At 46.2% G+C, this 19,120-nt stretch overlaps 1 protein-coding gene across 1 annotated transcript; it reads left to right on the top strand.

The window, feature by feature from the left end:
• The first annotated feature begins 4,860 nt into the window (after positions 1–4,860).
• On the top strand, positions 4,861–16,759 carry wscd1b (WSC domain containing 1b). The gene is made up of 8 exons (XM_056594240.1): positions 4,861–5,284; positions 10,012–10,126; positions 12,519–12,700; positions 13,919–14,040; positions 14,650–14,848; positions 15,544–15,708; positions 15,796–15,996; positions 16,407–16,759. Exons 1-8 carry the CDS (start codon positions 4,861–4,863, stop codon positions 16,757–16,759), a joined length of 1,761 nt encoding a protein of 586 aa, XP_056450215.1.
• Positions 16,760–19,120: the final 2,361 nt, after the last annotated feature.

Raw genomic sequence — 19,120 nt, 5'->3', positions numbered from 1 at the left:
AAAGGCTGGATCAATAAAGAGAAAGCGTTTAACAAACCCGCATCTTGATTTGTGTTGCATTTACTTGCAAAGGTATAATGTTTTGTTCGACAGCTAAAGAATACATAAGGTAAGGCTTGGAAGTGACAGAACAAAGCGATGGCAGGAGACAACGCCAAGTAGCGAGGGGAAACATTTCTTCTATGGAAGACTTTAATTCCTTAAAAAGCCAAAGAGAGGCTTCTTTTTGAGCCAGAAGAGGGGACAGGGATCCGGGATTACTCCCTGCTACGGGAGGAATTGGGAACCGCATTAGTTTAGGCCCAGTCGGTTGGCAGACATTCAACTGTGAAAATGTCAGCTAACCAACGGACACGGCTGGCTCTGGAGGGCATGGGGGGGGTCGGGGGGCTGGTTGGGGCGCAGAGAGAGAATACAGGGAAAAGAGAGAGTGGAGTCTCATTAGCATAAGGAACAGTCGCAAATGTCACGGGGTGAACTGGTGGCAACAGAGCCCAGACATTTTAGCGAAGAGGGACAGCCAACAAATGCACCACAGCCTGGAGGTGATGCAGAGACACAGACAGACAGACAGACAGACAGACAGACAGACAGACAGACAGACAGACAGGACCCCACACACACAGAAAGACAAACAGACAGACCAAGCAATTACTGAGGAGAAATCCACAAAAGGTTACTCCTGAAGTACAGACATAGACCCCTTCTTTTTTTTTTGCCAGCACACAAAACACAAGCGCAAATTCCGTCACTGTACACACGCTAATGGTGACAGAATGCAACGCCTCGGCGAATGCTCATTTGATCGTTTATCATCTCCCCATCGGGAGTAATAAACGCCGTATGGAATTGTTTGTGCGGTACAGAAAAGAGGGATCATGAGGGATTATAAAACATCCAGCGGGGAGCTAATAAGGTGTGGATGATAGCGGTCCCATAGGGGGGAACAGAGGCGCTCTGTACTTCTTAGAGAGCGTGGTGGTGGAGAGAGAGGGGAGCAGCACCCCTGCCGTTTCGAGAGGGATGTCAAGCGCATCGTCAGGAACGGGCGGGTGAAGCGAGAGAGACACCGGCATAAAGCCACAGTCAACGCCTTTGAAGTCAGAGGCAGTAATGGAATTAGTGGGAGGGCAACAACAGTGGCAGAAAGTTTGGAGAGGATTTAGCTGGCGTTTTTTATTTATTCAGCAGCGCCGAGGACAGATGCAACAGAAGAAGAAGGAGGAAGAGCGGGAGGGAGTAGGGAGCGGGGGGGGGGGGGGGGGGGGGGGGGGGGGGGGGGGGGGGGGAATGGGAACATCGCTGATGGCAGTGGTTGAAAGTATGGCAGAAAAAGCCTGATTTGTGGCATGCACTTTTAAGCTTCTTAGGGCCTTGTACGCTAAGACAGCCCTGGGACTACAGTGGGGTTGGCAGGAACGCGACAGCAAAGGTCACACAGAGATGACAGCGCAGTCAGCCACATGAAACTGGCGACAGCATGCAATTGAACAAGAGGAGGAATAATTTGGGTGGGGGGTACGTTTTGGGAGATTGGGTTTCCCTGAGCGCTGTGTGGGGTGCTGGGCCGTGTTGGGGAGATTTTGTTGTGTGGAGGAGACATTCAAATTAATTGAAATAAAACAGAGCTGAGATCGCACATAGATTTCTCAATGGGAGCGGGTTCAAGAGAGGTCATAACACTACAGTATAGCAGCCAGGTGGGCTGAGATTAGGTGTCTGCAATGTCTGATGAGCTGATGATAAGTGCAGAAACCTGATGTATACGCTTCTGTTCAGGCAAAATGTGGGTTTTAGGCACATCCAAATCAGAAATGGCGTGTAGAAATTGTTGATTAGGAAGATATCTTCTTTTTTTTCATACAATCGTGTAGCCTGTACATGTGCATTTTTTGGAGGGTTAGATATTTCTTCGTCTGAAGAAGAACAGACGCTAGGGCTGACTTGTTAACTCCCCGGGGAACACATTGGAAGTCAGTAAAATCCAGGACGGCACACAGTAACGTGTTGGAGTCCCAGGAGCAGCGCAATGGGCGGGGTATATCTCCACGGACAATGTTTGATATAGCAGATTCTCTGTGTTGCAGCCAAATATATAGTAGGCAAATAAACAACAAAATATAAGTAAGTCTTTAGAAAGGACAAGATTTTGGACTAGATTACAATAGTATAGCTGAGGCCCATTTTCGATTTGTATTCTTGCCTAAACTGCAAACTGCTTAAAGTAACCTACAGACTACATAGGGCAGCCTAACAGCCCCTCCTCATTCCCTTCTACTGTTAACTTTGCCTTATTCATGCACAGCAGGTCCCTGCACGACGCGGCGCTGTTCGTGGTGCTGAAATGTCCTTCAAACTGCCGGTGGATGTTTTGTGGGAGGGGGCGGGGGGGGGGGGGTATCACATTTCACAACATTTGAAATGTATGTAAATGCATACAGTAATACAGTATGAGAATAATGATAAAAAAAGGGCAAGTCGGTCGATAAACAAATGTCGATCAAGGATGGAGCCGGAGGATGCAACGTCGTAAAGCATCAGGACTCGGCGTGCCTCTTGTCTTCAATGCCTACTGCCGGACACGTTTCCCCGCACAGCGAGTGCCGTGACGCGCTTAGATCACCAATGCAAATGAGAATTCAACCCCCCCCCCCCCTTCAGAGCCACACACACGCACACACGCACGAACGCACGCACCCACGCACGCACGCACGCACACACACACACACACACACACACACACACACACACACACACACACACACACACACACACACACACACACACACACACACACTGCCTCCTCTCTTTATGTCGTTCTGCCAGCTCCTCCGACGGAGAGTAAAATGTGAGAAGCAGAGAGAGAGGGAGAGAGAGGGAGAGGGAGGGAGAGAGAGAGGGAGATAGAAGGAGAGAGGGAGGAGAGGGAGAGAGAGAGGGCGAGAGGGAGAGAGGGAGATGGAGACAGGGAGAGAGAGCGAGAGAGAGCGAGAGAGAGAGATGGAGAGAGAGGGATATCGCTTATATAACGCGAGCACGTCGTCACAGCTCTGGCAAATGCTGAGGAACTGTAAGGAGACCTTCAGAAAAACCGGGGAAGTGAGAGCATGTCAACAGATTCATAATTTATTGAGCGATAAGACGTCGTGGCGTCTCTCTGGAGCTGAGGGTAAGCAACCGGCCAAATGATCATCTACTGTAAACGGTGCGGAACCTTAAGATGGAAGATTTCTAATGCTATGCAAGGTTTCCCTACTTACCCTTGATTCTTTTTTGTTTGGATGAAACATGCAACATACGGCGGACGCTGTTCGCAGTGTTAAGATGATATAGTCTGTATTATTTGAGTTCATTTTATGTCCGCAAATTGTGTTTAGTTGAAAGAGTTGACCACTGTGCATGAAACGATGTAAAGAGGATATTCTGTGGGCAAACTGTTGCTTCGATTCTCGGGAGCAGCAGCAGCTCCATACTTTGCTCGCAAGTGTGTCGAAATGTTTCGATTAAATAAAACGACCCGAAGGATAGGCTACATTGTGTGAAAAGTACTAAAACGGTGTCAGGGTCCCCTAACGGTTATTGACACAATAGGAAGAATGAATACTACTATAATGTCCGCTGGTGCGAAGCAAAGAGACACGCTCTGAAACGCATCTATTTGCCTGTGATATACTAAAAGACCAGCAGTTCATTTCAAAGCGTTCACTGAGGTGTCAAAAAAAAGAAATAAAACACCTGGGACCTTGTATGGCAACACTTCAATGATCCCATTTTCCAAAGCGAACTATGACGAAATTAATCGTTGACATTGCTTGGATGTATTTCTTTCATAAACGCTATTGCTTATGAAGATTAATGTAGGTTTAGAATAGGTTGGACAGCTGAACGATAATTGGCCAACATTGTCAGTCATCCTGCAAATCGGCATGCACGAGAAGGTGTTAATATGGAGATCTGCTGTCCTCTCATCTCATCTCATATTTCTTTCACTGCATGATTGGGTCTACACTCTTTTGGATTTTCCACCTATCAAATTAGGATTTAAGATTAATTTGTCAAACACATAATAGATAGTCGTCCTTGACAGATGTTGCTTAATAACTCAACATTGTTTGATATGGTTTGGGGAAGAGAGGCCATATTCAAAATTTTGGTAAAAGATATCCTTTTTTTGTAAGGTCCAACTAATTCAGTTATTTTGGTATGTGGTGAAAAAGCACAAACAACATTGCAAGTTATGTCTGTCATACCCTGCAGTCAAATTGCAGGGATACCACAACTTCAGGGATCGTCTTGAAAATAAAAGAGGCAGCAAACAGCAAAATGGGAAAAAAAAGACATAGCTGGAGGCCAGGGAAACACAAGCCTATATATTTCAACATGAGCTACGGGTCTAATCCCCTCACATGCCACCGCACTATTGGATTATGCACATGTGGAGTCGGATAACAGTGACATTTAAAAAGAGGAAATACATACATACATAAATAAATAAATAAATAAAACAGCTGCCTGTTTTCTCCCCCTCCATTTTGTCCCCAGGGACTTGTTGAAGGCAACCCGGGTGTTGCAGTGCTGGAGATTGCCTTGAGGTCAATCTTAGCTGTGGCACATTAAAAGGATCCAACCCCCACCCCTTGGTGGAGGAGGGGCACTGAGATGAAGAAGCAAGGCATGGTGGAGGCTTGGCGGGAAGAATGACTGCACTGCTGGGGGGCTACACTAGAGAAGAGGAAGAGCATGGTGTTGGACCGCCACCAGCGCCGGCACAGTGCGTCTTGATGCGTCTGTAGACGCCGCACTCTGACGCTCCTCGCCGCGCCGGGGGGTCGGCTGCTCTGATCCCAGCCCGCGCTCAGCATGTTGGCGCGGCTCTCGAAGGTGCACTGCTTCCTGTGGCGAGCCCAGGTGCTGCTGTTCTTCCTGGGCATCGCCTACCTAATGGCGGGCAGCATTCTGCTCCTGCAGCGCTCTGGCCTGCGGGTCACGCAGACCAGCGGGGTCCCCTCCCTGTCCTCCTCCACCAAGCCCCCGCTGTCCCTGGTGGCCCCCCCCACCGTGCCCAGGGGGTCCGGCCTGAGCGCGAGGCATCGCTCCCGGTGGGCCACCTACCAGGCCACCCCGGGGCCTGGGTCGGGGCCGGGGCCGGGCACGAGGGCCAGGCGACACTGGGCCGACTCCCGCGGCCTGGGGGCGCAGCACCTGCAGCACCGCTGGTTCCACGGCCTGCTGCCCGAGACCCTTGAGCAGAGGGGCGCTCAGCTCAGCAGCAGCGGCGGCAGCGGTCGGAGCAGCGGCAGCAGACGGAAAGGTAAGCGACGGTGAAGATAAGGCGTTCGCAGCCGCATGATGCACGCTAGTAAACAGTTACCAACAGTGAGTCGTGGGTGTTGAGTCACCAGAGACGCAATGTCAGGCTTCTCTGAGAGGCCCCTCATTTGAAGAAGAAGAAGAAAATAAGCGCGTTCCGCCGGGTCACGTTGAGCTGTATTTTTTCAGAAAGGGGTGGAGAGTTAAAATAATGACTTTCCGATGATTCATGGGTTATAAAAGAAAATCCATTATTCTCGGCACACACAAGATGGCTCGGGCTGAAAAGGGTTTTTTGTCTATCTTAAATTGAATTTAACATGTCTTAATTTTCCCCTGAATGAGTGAATTGACAAGCAAACAACAATGTTACCCCCTGAAACTGTGCAAGGCTCAGAGAGTGAATTATTATGCGCCATAAGAGAACAAGAATAAGGATATCCATCGATTTAGTTGTATACTGTGCTCAATCCAAGAATACGCTTTTAACCCGTGCATCCCTTTACAAGTAGCTGAAGCACATATGGTTGTAGAAGCCCTGTTGCTATAACATTATTATGTAAGTCGTGTTTCAACAGTGGTTGGTTAAAGGTTAAGGATTTTGTATACTGTTTCTCTGGCAATAAACATAGACACATTCCCTGGTGGCGTACAACATGTTATGTGCAAAAGTGCATTAAAAAAGGCAACAAATTCATCCCTCATAGCTTTATTCAGCAGAATAAGAGATTCATGTCTGTGCATTTGGAAAGGCCGGTATGTGTGTAAGGAAGGTACTGCTAGGCAATTTCAATGTCTTTGTCTCGCTGAGGTCTAACTGTGACTAGAAAAAAATAAACGTAGAGCAAAAAACACATATTCGTCGTCGTCAGTGATGCAAAAGGTCTCTGTTAATGAACTCATGATACGGAAGTCAACAACAACTTAAGCATCTCTGTGTTGATCGCTAGACAGATGATACATGGGAACACAAGGAACACATTGTGCGCCTTTCGGCTCGTTTCATTGGGGAAGTGCGCAATTGGAAAAAACACACATTCATCTCATCCCTGATATTCTTCAAGAAGATCATAGCTCCTCCTGATTCTTCTTATTCCTAGTCCTGGTTGTACACCAGTACAATGTTTGTCATTCAGTGGTGGTATTGGCCACCACTAGGTTACATGAAGACTGTATGATCAATCAATTCCAAAGCTACCCTGTTTGTGTCAACCCACCCATGACAACATCTAGATGCATAGTGTAAGCCCTTGAGGCTAGGCTTGAAATGGAGCAGATACCACGGCGACGTCTTATTGAAATGGACGATAGCCTCTGAATTGTATTTTTTTTGTGTGCAGAGCACCGCAGCTAGGATACGTGTGTGTAACAAATAAAGCTTGTTGACAGAAAAATGTTTTTTCCTTGAATAATATATGAGGCAGAAAACATACAAATGTACCTATTGTCTTATTTGGTGATTTACTTTAGGTTGCTCGGATGGCCCCTAGCCAGCGGTAACACAATCTGCGTGTGAGGTTTCCATTTCTCATTTAGAAACTGCAACTCATTGCACATTCATGAGACAGGCATGAATTTAGAGCAGCAAACACAGCTCCATTATGCATTTATGTGCCATTTTTACATTTGAATGCACAGGGAAGGATTTGTTGTTTTTGAATTTCCAGAAGATTAAAACTTAAACCTTAACGGTACGGGGGGAAATCCACGAATACAACAAAAATAAATAAATAAATGGATAAGGCATCAATGACAATTTAATTATAGCTTTTCTCTAAAAATAAACAGCTTTTGGGTCCTGGACTAAAAGCGTGACGTTCTTTTAGTCTGTGTGGTAGCGTGCATTTTCCTCCCAAGATCGGCGGTCCCCTACTGGGTCCCTGCTGCCCTCCGCAGGTCTACTCTAATGGTCCTAAAATGGACTGCCTACCCCCATCTGTGGTAATCTTGCATCTCCCCTCCTCGCTGCCTACTGCCTTCCATTGGCATCGACTTCTCAGCCCTCTCTGGGAAGAGGAGCTGGGCCAGTTTTTGTGCATGTCATTAAACACCAACACACAGGGTGTTCATCTCACGCATGGTTGCTGATCCAAACCGCTTCCCTTCCCCTGTTTGCATGCTTGAATCAAGGCTCTAATCGTTCAAGATCAGCTCTTAGAAAATATTGCTTTTCAACAATGATTTATATTAGAGGATGGTCTAGAATAGTCCCTCACAGCCTTTACATACAATATGCAAAGTCTGGGGCACAGCATTGATTAACTGTGTCAATAACCACCTACTTTTAGGAAGAGATCTTGGTTTACCAACAGCAAACCATCTGCAAGGAAAAGTACATCTCGACCTCTGTTAAAACAAACGTGATTCAAAATCAGATTTGCAACAATTGCAAGGTGGTCCACGAAAAACCATTTCACTAAACTTTTGGGGAATGCCCAATTAGTCTGAAGAATAAGGTTAAAAAATGTATTTACACTAACTTAAGTATTAGGTATGCTAGATAGTTAGCACTCATCTGTATTCATTTATGAACAAATTCCTTCTTATTACTAACATGTGGACAGTACTGTCCCTGATATTGGCCAAAAATGATACACTGACTGCAGAAGGAGGGCTGCATTTCTTGGCTGTATTGGAATGATTCTTTACATTGAGATGGGCTTCCACGACAAAGTAGTCAAGAAATGCGGTCCACCAAGCCTATAGCGAAGGCTTTACGGAGTATATGAGGATGTATGGTTCAGGTAGATGCAAGATTAAGGAGGATGCAGGTTCTATGAGATACAAGGTTAAGGATGATGCAGACTTTAAGAGGATGCAGGGCTTAGATTTTTGCAGGGTTTACGAGGACACATGGATTAGGAGAATACAGGATTTAGGATCATGCAGGGTTTAGGATGACACTTAGTTTAGGAGGATGCAGATTAATGAGTTTGCAGGGTTAATGAGGTTATAGGTTTTGGGAGGATGCAGGGTTTATGAGGATGCAGTGTTAAGGAGTATGCAAAGTTTAGCATGACGCAGAATTTAGAAGGACCCCAGATACAGACACATGGTTTAGGAGGATGCAGGTTTTAGGAGCATGCAGGGTTTAGGATGACATTTAGTTAAGGAGTATGCATGATTTAGGAGGATGCAGCTTTAAGAATGATGTAGGGTTTAGGGGGACACTAGGTTAAGGAGGATACAGGGTTTAGAATGGGCACTAGGTTAAGGAGGATAAAGGGTTAGGGAGGATACAAGGTAAGGGAGGATGCAGGGTTAAGGAGGATACAGGGTTAAGGAGGATGCAGGGATTAGGAGGATTAAACCTGAACTAGGTTTAGGTTGAGGCAGGGCTTATGCAGGCACATGGTTTAGCAGGACACTAGGTTGAGGTATATGCAGGGCTTATGCAGACACATGGTTTAGGAGGATGTAGGGTTTAGGGGGATGCAGAGCTTTGGAAGACACACGATTTAGAGGGATTCAGGGTCTAGGTGGATGCAGGGTTTTGGAGGACGCATGGTTTGGAAGGACACGTGGTTCAGAAGGACACTGTCAAACTGTTGGACGTTAAATTCTGTGCTCTACACGCTCTGAGCCCAGACAAAGGATTTCATGCTCCGTTTCTTGTTTCTCTCGTGTCAGTGCATCTTGCTGACACATGGGCTACATTCATCTACCGTGTCCCCCCACCTCCCCGCTTGTCCAACACCGTCTGCTTCAAGGCTTCCAATCCTTCAACATGCTCTGCATAGAAATGACCAGTTTCTTTCTGTAAGGATGGTGTCATATTTACATTAAATATCTGTTCATGTTCATGTCATTCAGTGGCTCAAACTACCCTGTCAACGTAATGAGCACTTCATTGACGGCAAGCCACACTCTCAAATTGTGGCAATTATGGGAAAATGTGGTTGAAACGAAAGAATCATTCCATCTAAGGTTTATGGGCGCAATAAATGTGTACTTGGAATTCCTTGGCCTTTCCAGCTTGGGATTTATTGTAATTTTTGGGATTCATATAATGCTAGTAACTTGAAAATACGCGCTTTTGATCACATAACTGAGTTTTATGGGCGCAATAAATGCAATAATGCAATACCATATTTTTTATAATGGGTTTCAAGGTGGGGGTTAGGCCATGTGTTTGGGTGAGGCCATGTTTTGGGTAATGCAATGTGTTTCATGTTTTATGTATGTCTATGTAAAACCTTTATGTATGTGTCGCCGACGCTCTCTGTTTGCCCAATGCAAATTTCGCTTGTGAGAGAGACAATAAAATATTTACTTGTTTACTTACTTAACTATATGTGATATTTTATCACAATAGTCTGGAAAGTGGCAGATTCACATATGGCATGACAGATTTCTAACTATCAAGGGAGCGTCTTTCAGCAGGATCGATGAAATATCAAATGAAAATGCCTTTCTTTTCGCCTCGATTTTTTGCTCTTCTGTCCTTCCGGTATAAAATAGAATTAAATGTTACAAATGCTTAATAGAGGGCATAGAAAAAAAAAAAAAAAAATACTATTTCTGAATACTCTTTTCAATAAATGCCAATTTCACTTCCACGGATGGAAAGATCTACGTTTGCCCTTGTGTGGGCCTGGGAGGACCCACCATGTGCTTGACATCAACACTAGTGGAGGGTGACTGACCTTCCTCCGTTATATTTCTCATCTGTCTTATACTCTCCCCCCTCTCCCCTCGCAGGGAACTATGTGGGCTGCTTCCTGCACGAGGCAGGGGACCGGGCCCTGGGGGGAACTATCCTGTACGACCTGCGCAAGATGACCAGCGCCCTGTGTCAGGACACCTGCGCCGAAAGGTAATGCCGTTGTGGAGGCTGGGCCGCTGCGCCGGTGGGCGGAGGGCTAGAGAGGGCATCGCCGGGCGAGCCACAGAGGCAGCGCTGTTCGGTGCTGAGCACTTTTTGAGACTCCTCTGGGTGAATGGCTGCTTGTGTTCCAGTGGAGTGCCAGGTGGCTGGGGAAGGGGTGGAGGGGGACAGTGAATGATTGGCGGCGGGGAGGAGAGCCCGTCACGTGACATACAATCACATGGAGGCAATATTGCAGATTGAATTCAGGTATTCGAGAGAGGAATACTGAAACTGCATGGTAATAACGCTGGTTTCCATCTCTTGTTGTGGAGTAGTCCTTCATGGGCTGTTGCCTATTGATGTCTTTTTATAAACATTTATTCTCAATTTAAGCAGCTTTATCTATATGGAGTGGAAGTGAACGGAGGCTTTTAATGAATTGATGACATAGTATACATAGCTGTACACTGCACTATGCGCAGGATTTTCACTAAACACAAGGAGATATATACTGCACCCAAGTATAAGGCAGAGAGTACAGAAATGGAGCAATTAGCTATGACAAATATTTTTGGGCAAAATCAGAATCTGAATAGATTTTTGACATTTCAAAGCCATTCCTGCTGTAGTAGCTGTGCCTGCACAACATTATCCTGATGTAATCTTAGATTTCAGAAAAAGGCTTTCACAGAGCGCACCTCAGACAGCGATACCCTTCATTGTGGAAAGCAGAGGAAGCATCTCAGTGGAATAAAGGCAGATGCACGCAGACTACCAAGGTGGTGTTGACAGCGTTTCAGCCTCTCCTCTACCCCTCCGCGATGTGCTGTTTACCAAAGTGTTCCAGTAATAGAAATGTGGCAAAAGGAGTCAGTTCGACTCAGTGCGGAAACTATAAAAGGACGATATATATAAAAGGTCAATTCTGATTATGTTTTTCATCGCAGAGGAGAGGGAAGGACAGGGGGGGGGGGGGGGGGGGGGGGGGGGGGGGGCGGGGGGGGGATGAGTCCCAGAGTAAGCCTTGACACCCTGGATCCTCCCCTGGCTCAGGAGTCTCTTTAGCTGGGCTGCGGCCCCATCCGGTGTAGTGCGGACACATACACGCTATTGTTACAAAACGGCAAGGGGAGGAAATCCTCAGTAGGGCGGGAAACCCAAAATAAACGAATGAGTTTTAAATCTTAAGTTGGGTCCAATATGCTGGTTGTAGCCAACGGCTGATGGCTTGCGGTTATGGATCGCCCCGGGCGGGAGCAATTTTGGTTTCTCGCGAAAGATGTTTATGTATGTGTGTCGGTGTGTGCTTGTGTTTAAGTGTGTCTTTAAGTTTGTATATCCGGTTGTGTATGTCTTCATCCGGTTTGATTGAGTGTATGTGGGTGTGTGCATGAGTGTGTGTGTTTGTAGTGTGATTGTGTGTGTGTGTGATCGAGTGGGTGTTTATGTGTGTCTATATATGCTCATGTTTAAGTATATTTTTCAGGGTGTGTGTGGTCCTGGGTATGTGTTTGTTTATATTTGCTCATGTTTATGTATGTTTATGTGTGTGTGTGTGTGTGTGTGTGTGTGTGTGTGTGTGTGTGTGTGTGTGTGTGTGTGTGTGTGTGTGTGTGTGTGTGTGTGTGTGTGTGTGTGTCTGTATGTGTGTACAAGTGTGTGTGTGTGTGTGTCTGTGTGTGTGTGTACAAGTGTGTGTGTGTGTGTGTGTGTGTGTGTGTGTGTGTGTGTGTGTGTGTGTTTGTGTGCGTGTGGTTGTGTGTGTGTGTATATACACGTGTGTATTTATGTTCATGTGTGTTTGTGTGTGTGTGTGTGTGTGTTGCTGTGTGTATGTCTGTGTGTGTGTGTGTGTGTGAGTGTTTGTGTGTGTGTGGTTGTGTGTGTGTATATACACGTGTATATTTCTGTTCATGTGTGTGTGTGTATGTGTGCATGCATGGATTTCATATACATGGATATGTGTATTTCTACCTGTGTGTATATACGTCTATATGTGTGTGTGTGTGTGTGTGTGTGTGTGTGTGTGTGTGTGTGTGTGTGTGTGTGCGTGTGTGTGCGTGTGTGTGTGTGTGTGTGTGTATGCGTGTGTATGCGTGTGTGCGTGTGTCTGCGTGTGTGTGCGTGCGTGTGTGTGTGCGTGTGTGTGTGTGTGTGTGTGTGTGTGTGTGTGTGTGTGTGTGTGTGTGTGTGTGTGTGTGTGTGTGTGTGTGTTTGTGTGTGTGTGTGTGTGTGTGTGCGTGTGTGTGTGTGTGTGTGTGTGTGTGTGTGCGTGTGTGTGTGTGTGTGTGTGTGTGTGTGTGTGTGTGTGTGTGTGTGTGTGTGTGTGTATGCGTGTGTATGCGTGTGTGCGTGTGTATGCGTGTGTGTGTGTGTGTGTGTGTGTGTGTGTGGTTAGTGGGTACCAGTATGCAGGTCTAGAGTATGGGGCCGAGTGTCACTGTGGGAACCGCATCAGAAGCTCCCAGGCCCCCGAGGAGGACTGCAGTGTGAGCTGTCGCGGAGAGAGGGGCACCCCCTGTGGGGGAGTGGAGCGCCTCTCCATATACAAGGTGGAGCAACTCCCGGGACACAGGAAATGTGAGTCCGGCACCGGAACGCTAGTCTTTACTTACTTCTATCAGCCTTGCTCTCTCTCTTTTTTGCTTGATCTCTCTCTTTCTCTCTCTCCTTCCCTCGTTCAATCCCTCTCTTTCGTTCCCTAGGTCTCTAACTCGGTTTCCTTTACCTCCTACCTCTCTGTGTCCCTCTCTACACTCAGGCAGGGGGGATTTCTATAAATCAGTCTCTAGGCCTCTCTTGCTCTCTCTCTGTCGCTCTCTCTCTTTCTCACAAACACACACACACACATAACATATTATACTAGTTACTTCTCCTCCTGCGATACTGATGTATATGCGTGCAGAAACATGGGTTTATTATGCAGGGGTGGGGATGCATGGCAGCTATACACGGCGGGCAGCACACTCCTGATTAATGATCACTCATTCACCATCCTTCACCCTCTTTTTACCCCTGCTCGTAAGACCGTGTCTTTATGAAACACTCACCGAAACATATAGGAATGGTGGATCTTTGAGCAAAAAAAAAAGAAACAAATTCATATGAATAGATATGATGCATCGATGAGCTTTTACAAGGGAACGGTTACCTCACGAATGGGGCGAAAAGAGTTGTGTTCAAGTTGTTGCAGGCCTTCGTGATGTACTCTTTGTGCAAAGTTGTTGACTGACCTAAATATGGATGTCACATTGCATTAGTGGTAAAGTCTGCGTATTTATACTTAAGCCTATCCATGTTCAAAGAAATTAGGATCAAATGGAGTGTGGCCGCATTCCCCGGGCCTCATACCAAACTAGCAGAGTTAACTTCAAATAGATAGGCGTTTACTAATCCTCCTAGTTTTTTAATTGTTTTTTATTAGAAGTTGATTTTACTTTATTAATCCCTGACAGGAAATGTTGCTGTCACAGCATAGAGTACAGGACAGTAAATATGAAAGAGTCTGAAACTAAACATTTAAATAAAAATAAGAACTGCAAATACAGAAAATATGTCTACTTACAAAAGACTTGGCATTGAAGTGTTCAAACACCCATCTTATCCGACCTCATCTTGCCTTCTCTTATTTAAGCGTTTAACGTAAGCTCGCTAGTCGAGTGCCAGTAGCAAGCTACAATGAATGAGAATGAACTTTGTTCTCATTCAACTGGGTTTTGAAGATGGGTTCACAAACTGCCTCGTGTTCATACTGTATTGCGCATCTCTCTCTTGCTCTCCCTCTCCTTCTCGCCCTAGTCAGGAATGTTTACTACAGCGGTTGCTTCAAGATACCAAAGAGCACCATCAGCGCCTTCCCCGTGGCCTCCCTCCATCCCAATCTCACCGTGCCATCCTGCATCGAGACCTGCACGGATAAGGTTCGCTCCCCTCCGTATATATACCGTGAGATTAATGCATAACATCTCAGGCTATACTCTACAGAGAGATGTGCTAGCACTCTAGCGCTAGTCTCTGTAGACCACAGCCTGAAGTGTGCGCTCCCTGAAGATGGAAGATAAGAGACATTTCTTTCTGTGCGCGTGTGTCGCTCCGTCCCCCATGGGATCCCACTGACACGAGTCTGGGGATGGGGTTTCATTACCGCTGATGGCTGCTTATGCTTTAATGGGCCCATAATGAGATAACGATGGTTTTGGAGTCCTTCCATCCCCATGTATTTGTGTAGTGTGTGTGTGTGTGTATGTGTGTGTGTGTGTGCGTGTGCGTGTGTGTTTCTGACTGAGTGAGTGTGTGCGCAGGTGCATGTAACGAGCGCACACTCGTCCAGCTCATCATAGTAGTGCAAACATAGTGACAATTTGACATCAGCATCTGGATGTCACAAGCACTGTAGATTTAACGTTTGTTGAGGATGAAAAAAGAGGGAATAAATCAAACTGTGTGTCTGGCCGTGCGTAGGTGCATATGCGTGCACATCACCCTCCTGAGATTGAGTCTTTTTTTTTTCTTTTTTTCACTTGATGTAGGAGCTTCCGCTGGCCGTGTTGAAGACTCCCCGATGTTTCTGCGCCGGGACCAGCTCTCTCTTCAGCCTCTCCCAGGAGCCCCAGGGACAGATGTGTGGGAGGGACTCTGCTCTGAACCACACCAGCCTGGTTTCCCCCGCTACTCCCACAGCACCCACGCAGCAGGACTACTACCAAGTGTATCACACGCCTGTCCTCGGTGAGGGGTCATGTAATATATAATAATAATAATAATAATAATGGATTGAATTTATATAGCGCTTTTCTAGACGCTCAAAGACGCTTTACAGTGAAGGGGGAACCTCACTAACCTCCACCAGTGTGTAGCACCCACTTGGATGATGCACGGCAGCCAATCTGCGCCAGAACGCTCACCACACACCAGCTTGAGGTGGAGAGTGAGGGAATTAATGAGTCGGCCAATTATACAGGAGGATGATTAGGGGACCAGATTGATTGAACCTGGTTGGGCCAGGACATATAGTGACAACAGATATATATATATATGTGACATTTATGTGTGCGATTGAGACTGGTCCCTATGCTACAATACCGTGCGGTACAGATCTGTACAGGGGGGAAGTGAGTGGGCAGTAGACAGGGCAGCCTGCTGTATTTACCGTGCATGTGGAACACTTGTAAAATAAGAATTGAAGCAATATTTCTTCTAATCTGATTTTATTTCAGCCTCTAGTTGGCAATGAGCAGAAAGGATTTGCATAAGAAATCCATTAAAGCTAACTCTGTGTCAAGATGACATCAAAGATGGATGGGTTTCATCATGTTGTCATCATAGACATGCATAACGAGCTGGAACCGTCGATTTGGGGGCTCGGCTGACACTCGTTCAGACAATGCATTGGCTGACCTCCTGTGCTTTTTGCGCCATGCCAGACTCGAGGTGCAAGGAAAGGACCTTTTTGCCACAACGCTCCAGCAATCTGGTGGCTCTGTCCAGTTTCCCCGGGGCGGGCAACACCTGGCTTCGACACCTGGTGGAGCTGGTGACGGGATACTACACTGGCAGCTTCTACTTTGACGGCACGCTGTACAACAGAGGTAAGGGGCTACTGGGTCCCCAGTAACCTGCTGCATGCTGGCCAGTGTGGCTGTGTGGGCTGATGGTCGCTTCCGTCCTCCCCTCAGGCTTCAAAGGGGAGAAGGACTACTGGAAGAGCGGCCGGAGCATCTGCGTGAAGACCCACGAGAGTGGACAGAGGGAGATCGAGATGTTCGACGCGGCCATCCTGCTGATCCGGAACCCGTACCGGTCCCTGATGGCGGAGTTCAATCGCAAGTGCGCCGGGCATTTGGGCCACGCGACGGACACACAGTGGAAGAGCAAAGGTAACGCTGACCCCACTGCCATTTCCCTTGGTGATTTAGATGCCATTGTTCTTTTCAATGCTGCAATTGTTTGGAATGGTAGGGCGGTTTCAAGGCAATCAGTTCTTTACAATATACTGGGATTATCCATAAGATGTATATTTAACAGAAAGTCATTCATGGAAAGTAGGCAATTGTTTTCATGTTTCTTTTGATTGGAACCAAAAAGTGTGTTCTCCAGATGGCCTGTGTTTTTTGGCAGATGCTTGTCTTACACAGCCAAACTATCAACAAATAAAAATGAAAAGCGGGGGGAGATTCACAACAATAACCGAGCCCCCCCTCTCTCTCTCTCTCTCTCTCTCTCTCTCTCTCTCTCTCTCTCTCTCTCTCTCTCTCTCTCTCTCTCTCTCTCTCTCTCTACTACGCAGAATGGTCAGAGTTCGTAGCGAGCTACGCCCCCTGGTGGGCATCCCACGCGCTTAGCTGGCTGAAGTTTGGCCAGCGGCTGCTTGTAGTGCACTACGAGGACCTGCACAGGGCGCTGTTCCCGCCGCTGCGCCTGGTCACGCTGTTCCTGAACGTTACCGCCAGCGAGGAGAGGCTGATGTGCGCGCAGAGCAACCAAGACGGCCACTTCAAGCGCTCCGGTGTAAAGCGGCCGTCCTTCGACCCCTTCACGGGGGACATGAGACGGCTGATTGACTCCTTCGTCAGGTCCGTGGACCAGGCTTTGCTTGACAGGAACCTCACGGGACTTCCACAGGAATACCTACCCAGATGATGGTGGGGCAGGGGATGGTGGTGGGCAAGCCAAACCACGGATATGCCCAAGAAAATGTCAAAGTATACAAAAATACAGAGCGCAAACTGTTGCTTCACCCATGGAGGGGGGCATATTTAGAGGATCCTGGATACATCGATTGAAAGATCTTCTCCGTGCTCACAGATGGTCCAGCTGATATCAGGAATGCAGGTGTAAGGAGTCCACTCCAGAGTCTTCTAACACGTTGAGCTCACTGTGAATGGCTTGGAGGACACTTGACACATTTTTCCCATCAAAGATGACCTGGGAGAAGCAGACAATTGATTGTAAAAGCCGGTTGAGAATGTCACTTTCAGCTGAAAGCTCCAAGGTCATAAACTGTCTGGTTCCGATTCATTAAATTGTGGTGTTAAAGGGGTCTTATGAAGTTACTTTATCATTTCAAAGTCAGATTTTAATCTGATGTTGGATATCTTTATTTTTAATGGGTTGACCAGCCCCTTGAAAAGCCTCTTTAAAATTCCACACGAGTAAAACATTCCATTTTTACATGACGCTCATATCAGTAGGATTAGTGTTGAATGAGTTGACTCTTGTCCTGGTGTATATTCTCTTCAGCCATTGGTCTATGCCTCCGCATGAGGAACCACCAATCAAATCGCCAAATTTTTTCATATTGAATCAATGGTTGATTTGATAAAGCCGTGTTGCATACTGAATGGTAAACAATGTCTTGACTGTACATTTCTCAAAGTACTATGGCCAAGCTTACAGTCGACTTCAAGTTTTGTTCTAAACCGAAGGCTACACTGACCTTTGTGTAACCAAATGTACTTTGTACAAACTTCCTGTCACCTTGTAAAGTATGTGAAATAAAATGGAAATAAAATTGCATAAGAGACTCCTAAATATTTCCAGAGACAATGTGTGTTGTTTCTTCGGTGAACATATCACAAAATAAGGCGCAGAAGTCTTAGGTCAACTATCCTTGCTCTCACAATGAGCCAGTGCTGAATTTATGGGCAGTTTACCATCTCCATCTCAGTTTACCAACATTTTTGATAAAAAAAAGATGGAATTGCCGAAATGGCACGTGTCCAAAATGAAAGTGAGTGTGAAGCCACAGTTGTTTAGGGAGAATTACACACTCAGTTATCCACAGAAATTAATCAAATCTGCAGGCAAATCTCCGGTTGGCTATAATGCTTGTAGTTGTTGGGGGTAACCAGCCTTCCAATGAACCACAGACAAAACTACTACTACTGTGACAACTTCACACACCACTTGACTGGTTCAGACATACCCACCAACAAATAACAAAGTCTGTGTCTACAAAATTGCTAAAGTGAACAATCTGTTTATTTTCAACCCCAGAGGTTTGCTCTGTGAATGGAGAGATGGATGTACCTGTCCTACCGTACCAAGAAGGTGATAGCAATTCACACTGCAGTCTCCAATTTGGTCAGGTTGTTGAAGAAACCATTCACCGGAGACTTAACCTGGACAACATCCTGTAAGGAGAGACACACTTGGCTTTGACACAAATTTTCCATAGAGAAGAGCCTTCCCTCGTATATCTCAGCCATTTTTATTCCTGAAAGAGAAATGCATTAGAGTTCTTGTTTTTCACTTTCTAATAAATAGAGGGGAGAAAACACATATTTTTGATTTAACTTATCTAATGGAAAAGTGTTTACAAATCAAAGGATAAACAGACAAGAAAAACGTGATTTAATGTGAAGGTATAAATAAAAAAAAGGGTCTTTCACAAAGGGGCAGCAAAGGCTAATATCACAGCTAACTTGTTCAATCTGCTTTATGTCACGGAAAATCTTTTTCGTTTTAATTATGGGAAGGTTAATTCTATTGGTGGGTGTTTTGGTCGGCAATAATGGGAAGTTTACATTTGATGAGGCTACACCATTATAGCCCTCTTCAAGCACTTCTTAAGTGGCACTCACTATTGCCTTAATACAATCACTATGCAGTAAAATAATAGTGTTATTGTACATCTGAGAACTACAGCAAAAATAATATGAATCCAGTTTTTAGTACAATGACATATACATTCACTTATCCGACAAACATCTGAGGTTGAGGGGGGGGGGGGGGGGGGGGGTTCGTAAATATTTCAAAAGCCGAGATGAACGGCATCAAACTTTAATTAAAGTGCATTCCTGATCTGTACACCGACCACCTCGGGATACTGGGAGATAAAGACGGGCCATTTCCGGAGATGGTGTTTATGAGGAGTACAGGCTCCATTAGTGAGAAGCTGTGACAGGGATGATGAGCTCCCTTATCGCCCCGCACTTTATTACATCTCAGTAGCGCTCTTTGGGGGGGTGGGTGTACGTGCCTAAACAAAATGTCCTCTGT

This window comes from Gadus chalcogrammus, chromosome 7, assembly GCF_026213295.1.
Source record: "Gadus chalcogrammus isolate NIFS_2021 chromosome 7, NIFS_Gcha_1.0, whole genome shotgun sequence".
Taxonomy (NCBI): Eukaryota; Metazoa; Chordata; class Actinopteri; order Gadiformes; family Gadidae; genus Gadus; species Gadus chalcogrammus.
The sequence above is the reverse complement of the archived record's forward strand: the minus strand, read 5'-3'. Positions and strand labels throughout refer to the sequence as shown.